This window comes from Merops nubicus, unplaced genomic scaffold (genome assembly GCF_000691845.1).
Source record: "Merops nubicus isolate BGI_N331 unplaced genomic scaffold, ASM69184v1 scaffold4822, whole genome shotgun sequence".
Taxonomy (NCBI): Eukaryota; Metazoa; Chordata; class Aves; order Coraciiformes; family Meropidae; genus Merops; species Merops nubicus.
Window position 1 is genome coordinate 96 of NW_008594110.1, and position 6,704 is coordinate 6,799.

At 42.0% G+C, this 6,704-nt stretch overlaps 1 protein-coding gene across 1 annotated transcript; it reads right to left on the minus strand.

The window, feature by feature from the left end:
- Window positions 1–585: 585 nt before the first annotated feature.
- On the minus strand, window positions 586–5,979 carry RNF4 (ring finger protein 4). The gene is made up of 6 exons (XM_008935624.1): window positions 5,816–5,979; window positions 5,215–5,338; window positions 4,569–4,648; window positions 3,612–3,621; window positions 2,007–2,172; window positions 586–667 (listed from the first exon to the last, which is right to left on the minus strand). The coding sequence occupies exons 1-6, from the start codon at window positions 5,822–5,824 to the stop codon at window positions 586–588; spliced, it is 471 nt and encodes a 156-aa protein (XP_008933872.1). The 5' UTR covers window positions 5,825–5,979.
- Between the last annotated feature and the right edge of the window lie 725 nt (window positions 5,980–6,704).

The following is a 6,704-nucleotide window of genomic DNA, read 5'->3' on the forward strand; positions in this document are numbered from 1 at the left end:
GGTCTCCCTCATCTAGCAGAATCAGTGTCTTGCTTTCCATTAGGAGGAAGATGCAGTTAGTCACTCTGCTCTACTCTGGCATGGAGCAGCAGGCTCTACCACTGTGCAGCACATGTATGGCAGTATCAGTCTTCGACAGCTTGTAAAGTTGAGGTTTGGAACAGAGGCATCTAGCTGTCCTTTGGAAACCAGTCATTCTGGAGGTGAAAGACTCTGTCAGCAAATAATGCATCCCCTATTCATCCTATTCAAATTTAGCAACATCCCAGCCCAAGACCATACACCACCAACTCCTTCCTTATCAGATGAAGGGCAGGAACACACTGATGTGAAGAAATAGTAAAGAACAGATTTCTAGTTCAGAAAAGGGAAGGCCAAATCAGTAGGTTTTACCAGGCTGTGGTTACAGAGACCTTCCCAGCCTCCAGGACAGCTGTACTGCACACACGCTTACACAGCTGCTCTGGACATTGCTGTCCTGTGTAAGGAACACGCGATACTCCACGTGCTGAGTAATATGCTCTATCAGAAAGAGACAGAGCTTCCTGCCACTTCTATTGACAATTCAATCTCTGTTTTAAACTGTCACGGTAAGAAGCGTTGTAAGTCTTCAACACTTGGCTTTATGTCACTGACCACGCTGAGCAACAGTTTGTAATTTATTAAACTGGAACAGAAAGCACAAGATAGACGTTATCATTTATCCTGCAATCTTAAGCAGTGATTAATTCTTCCAATTACACCTCTCAAGTTCCTTATGCAACAGCTATAATATCAATTCAGTGATTTATTACAACTGATGATGGCCTTCACATAAGGAAAAGTAGTCTAACACTACAGAGCAGCACTGGAGACAGCTCTGTGGCCACCCCAGTGCCTTTCTGTCAGTGTCAAATGCTGCAACACCGAGCAGTTCCAGCCTTCCCTAAACAGGGCAGGAAGGCACATTCTTAAACAGGGAAACTTGAGACTGAAGGAACAAAACATTAAACTTAATATTAACTAGTTAGTGGGATTTATGCCCCTAAATACTTGACCAAAATAAATCACAGATCTATTCGCAAAATGTGCTGCATTTTAGAATGGCATAATCTCTCTAGGTAACATATGTAAGACGTGACATCCAAAATTACCCTACCCAAGTTCTCTCCTGCATTGCCTTCAAGTAATCCAGAAGGCTCAAAGCACACCAGTTTTATTTAAACCTGTATCACCCCTCCCGCCAAATGCTTAAAAAAACATTACACCACTATTGTCATGTTCTTTGTCCTCCCTAGTCTCACAGACGCCTGGTTCCATTTAATTCACTGTGTGTGTCTTAACATAGTGGAGTGCTCCTACAGCAGAGTTTACTGCTCCTCTGTGGAATGGGGTCCTTACTGCACAGGCACCTGGCCCAGAAAGTGAGCTCCCCATCCAACACTGAAACATAGCAGAGCTCCACGGCATGCCAGGGACAGAACAGAAACTGGCTATATCAGTATTACCTCCACTGCCTTACAATTACAGCTGGGGCAGAATGGGTCCCACTCTGACAGAAAAAGGCAGCTCATTGGCACAGTGTGTAAAAAAGCAGTGAATTAATAATAGTTTTTACTGGAATTTACCAGGCTACTGTCTACTGGTCTCATGATATGAAGCCAAATGAACACCACTAAAGGTGTTTCCATATCTAACATCACTCCTAGAGCTTTGCATGAGAAGTAAATGCAATACATTATGAACTGTAGCCTGTGACTCGTTGTCCTTCCTTGCCATACCCCCACACTCATCTTTAAGGTTGTATGCAAAGGTCTCCTCAGTCTTGGGCTGTTTTTTTATCCTAAAATGCAAATGGTATCACTTGGTTATCACATGAGAAGCGATATTGTACTCATTGAAAGAGAGAACTAACTAGAGTAACTTAAGACTTCAAAGATCCACAGGCTATAGCAATATAACTTAGTCCTGTATGTATAAGGAGTAAAATTCAATGATTGGCAGGTCATAAGTCATACAATACATACTTGGAACTTGCAGTTTCATCTTCCAGTGGTCCCAGTTCTTGAGACACTTTATCTGTCACATACACATCATTATCTCTTGGTTCATCTTCATCATCACTACTCAGCACGCAGCTGTCTGACTGTCGCTGACTTCTTAGCCTAAGATTTCTCCTTGGTCGTTGATTCTCTGCAATTTAATTTGGGTAAGTTAGATAGATTAGTTTTATATATCTGTATCTATCTCTCTCCCTGGACCTGTTCTTGAAATACATGATTATAAGTAGTTTGTAATGGTCCAACTTTATTCAGCTGGGTTCAAAGCAAACAAACTAGTTTCCTAAACGTTCGGGCTGAACACTTGCAGACATTGTGACTATTCCATTACATCTCTACACAAAACATTTGCTCTATTCACCCTACAAACACAGGGAATGAACTGCAGTTAAGTTGCCAAGCAGCATGGAAAGGTAGCACATCCATAACAAAAAGACCTTGTAAAACAGTGCCTTGTTCAGAAAGTTTCACAAGTGACAGGAAAGATGCTTAAAATCTAAAAAACTGCTAATTATGGAGCTGCTGTGGCTCCTCACTGCTCTACCCAGAGATGATACTAAACTGTTCCACTCTTCTTTGTCTGCATTAAACCAAACCTCCCCACTCAAAGGCAGTTTCTGCAAAGCGTGTCTTTTTAAGACTAGTATTTGGAAATTATAAAAAAAAAAAAAAAGCAGTGTCTCCTTGAAAATTTTCATCACATTCCTCCTGAGTTAAGATAAATTGAAAGCAGAGTTATATTGCCCAAGAAAAAAGAAGATTGAAAGACCATTTTTAATTGTTTGGCCTGTAACACTCTAAGGTTAAAGAACTGCTGTTTGCTTTTCAATAATTATAAACCATGTGCAATAATTATAAACCATGTGCAATAATTATTTCTGCAATTCCAGTGTACATGTAACAATCAAGCACTAATCAATTAAAATTTCATAAATAGCCACAAAATTAGAATTCCTTCCTAAGTTTCCAGCTACAACTTGTAAGTATTTTTCACTTGCTTTTGCTCCATTCAGAGCACAGAACATATTACATTAAAGAAGCAAATAACATACTAATACATCTCAGATATTATCAGAACAAGGTCTGACAGGTGTATAGAAAAAAAAAAATCCATACTTCTTAATACTTCTCAGTACAAACTTTGAGACGTGTTAGACTAGATAATGAAAGTGAATACTATGACCACAAATAATTTTCTGCTTTAGATCCTTCAGAGCAATACCGGCTAAAAAAAGCCTTTTGACATTTTCTAAGCCAAGGCAGATATTCCAGGGCTAATTAAAAAATGCTATCAACTTTGGGCTTACAGAGCTTCTGTCTTTGAAAAATAAGAAAACGTATTTTGAGCAGCTTCAGTGTCTTTTATTTCAGATATTTTCGACAAGCTCTGATGGCAACTATCAAACGTAGATTGGATCCATTCTCTAAGACACTGCTCAGATACTTTAGCGCTGCCCTTTGCCCTTCAGTAAGTGCAGTTTCAATCCATGCTGCTCAAGTTCACTGGAAAAGAGACACAGAAAAAAATAAATTTATGACAATTCCGTCACCAGTGGTAAAATGTCAACTCACCTTCAACAATCTTGCGTCGATACAGATGGGAAGGGAGAGAAAAGAAAACACAGTTAGACTTTGGTGCGCACCCCTGCTGTTACATACAAACACCAGACAAGATATGCTCCTGAGTTTCAGTATCCAGATGTGGGTTGGGCTGGAGAAGACTCTTTCCCCCTTTCTCCCTCAGACAAGCAACTTCAGTTGTGATATCCACAAACACTTCAAAGTAGATAGACAGCTGCTAAAGAAAAAAAAACAAACCCAAACCCAGTATTGCCTTGGGTGGAACTAGGGCTGGGGTAATGCAGATGATGTCGTCAGGTTTGAGGCCTTTCCTTTGCAAAAGCTCAGGAACAATCCCAGCAGGAGATACCCCCATGCTATTTCTGCCACTTGTTTCTGGTTTGTAGGGCAGCAGTGGCATCCCAAAACTGAGGTCATAAACTACACTGAGGACTGGATCGAATGCTATCAGATTCAGTGGATTTTTTTTTTTTAAGACTTTCTGGAATACTAAACTGAACTGGTTTGTACCATGATCAGCTACAGTTGTGCTTGGCACCTCCCTGCCAGGAGTCCCTTAAACCAACACTGCAGCTAAACACTTCAGATTTGTGAGGCTGCAGACAAACTGCTCTCTCCTTCACCTTCTATTTAAATTGCTGGCCTATAGCTTTGATATATCTACTGTAGCTTCAACTTTTAACTGCATCTACTTATGTTACATTACCCGTGACTGTTCTATATTCTCCCCAGGTTCTGGAGCAAAGAGCTATTTTAGACTATCCCCTCGCTATCTGTAAGCACACCTCCGGGGAGTTTTGGGGCTGACTTTTAACACATGGCTTTCATACACTGACAAGGCAACTTGGAACTTAAAACTTATCCCTCTGAAGCCAGATCCCATGAGAAAGCACAACAGAAACCTAACTGGACTACAAGATTTAGATAAGTTTGCCATTCACTACTTACCACAACAGAATCATTGTGAGTTAGATCAACGACTACAGGATCAGCAGACTCACATGTGAGATCTACTACTTCTTCACCAGCTTAAAAACAGAACATTAGAAAAATGATCAGAGACTGCAGAGAAACAAAATTGCCTGCCACCATGTAACAGCCTGAGTTATGATTCAACCTTGCTCTCTGTCCCCCTGCTCTTCAGGAACGTTGGCAACATTTCACTCAAGCTTTGCCCTCAGGATTCCAGGTAGACCATTGACACCAATGTCTCCTCCAAGTTGCAATGCAAGACAACAGTGGCTGAGCAACTCATACAGCTCTGCTGTATAACAACAGCTGGCAGCAGGTACACAGCAACAGATTATGCATCTAACAAAGGAGGTTTATCACAGAGAATAAAGCAGGGATCACATAGGATAGAACAACATTACACTACCGTGCTGTAAATGTCCCCTTGAGGGATGGGGCACAACTACTGAGAAAATTTTAATTACCTTGTTAAAGCTTGGGGGTTCCCATAGTTGGCCACTCTCTGTACTAAGGGGACTCCTCCCCAGTAAAGGGCCTAGAAACTGGCAAAACCTCCTCTTCAGTGGAACCCCAATCTTCCAGAAGCAACTGATATTCTTATCAAGTTAAAAAGACAGCTTACCACTTTCTTCAAGTTCTATTGGCTCTGCCTCTGAAGCCATTTCTGCTGTAGAAGCTGTCATCAGCCTGTTTCGCTTCCGCGCCTGCCGAGAACCAACAGCTCCTCCACGGCGCTTTCGCTGAGTCTAAGAGAGAACAGAGCTGTAGCATTTTCTTCAGGAGTAACATTACTGTGGCCCTCATCTCTGCTGCACCAAAGAAAACACAACAAGGATAGGCAAAACGCTCCTCAGAAAGGCTGCAATGTGCACTGAACAGTGGTGTGGGTCACTCCTACCTGGCCGCGTTGCGTCAGGGGAAAGCCACCACCCCAGAGCTCGTACCAGACGGGTCACAAAGGAAAAACATCTTGTGATGGTTTGCAAATGAGGAGGCTCATGCACAGCTGTATCAGGGTTTTGCTCACACCGTAAGCATTTCTGAACTACTGCCAGCACTGAGGGAGATTAAACATCTCAAGTATCCCAGAACATCAACTTACACAGGAACATAAGCACGCTAAACCTTCATGCATTTACTACAAACTCTTAAAATCATTTCTATAAGCCCCACAAAACACATACTTTCAGAATCAGGTTTGCACTGAGTAGTAAAATACTCACTGTGCTCATGGTGTTCCTTGATCTAAAACCACAGAAAAAGGAAGAGGTACAAATCCAAAAAAAAAGTAATTGAAAGGAAGGTACAAGGATCAATTCCTTATATTCTTCTAGGTAGCACCCTGTTAAAAAGTCCAGATATCTCAGAGTCTGAGAATGATGTTCTTCCAAACCTAGAAGAAAAGGAGAAGATTACCTGTCTGTAATGCTTGTTCTCTCCAATACAGCCAGTCTCCAAGATTCCCATTCCTGAGTCACTAGTTTCCCTCCAAAACTAGAGAGGAAGTTCTCGAGTTCAGACTTTGAGCCTCAGACACCTGCAGCGGGACCTGAAGCCTCTGTCACTCTTAACCATCTCCTAAACTAAACACCAGAACAGGCCAGGTTGGCAAACTAGCAAACTACTAAGGAATCCCAGTGAAGTCTAACAGAGCAACTGGTTGTTTCTGGAGGCAATGTTTGTGTGTGGGCAAGAATCACTGGGAATTGTGCAATAAGCAGCCATCTTCAGAGAAAAACATTTCCAGGTAAGCAGTTCTCCAATCTATCTCCAAATTCCACCAGATGGGAGCTGAACAGCTTGAGAGGAGTCTCAAGTAAGCAGAGCAGAGAAAATTCCATTTATAACTACTCACAGATCTGCAAGGGAAGACGAGTGTACAGGAGCTCCTCTGTGGTAACTGTAGGTGTGCCCATCCCTACACACCAGGCTGTGAAGTGGGAAGGAGTGGAAAGCACAAAGGCTGTTACGAGCAGGTGACATGGTACAGGAGTCCACGTCTTAAACCCTGCTCATGATACAACTGCCATGTGTCCAACACACCATGAGGAGTGAGGAGACAGTGGAGCAACCAGGAGCAAATCAGTTATGTTAAACAAGAACTGGAGAACT

Bases quoted from the DNA above. Each gene is read 5' to 3' on its own strand.
- RNF4 (XM_008935624.1), bottom strand. The intron at 4,649-5,214 runs GTAAGCTGTCTT...TCTGTTTTTAAG, and splicing joins AATAGAACTTGAAGAAAGTG to CTGGTGAAGAAGTAGTAGAT. The intron at 668-2,006 runs GTATGTATTGTA...TTTCTGTTCCAG, and splicing joins GATGAAACTGCAAGTTCCAA to TTTAATAAATTACAAACTGT.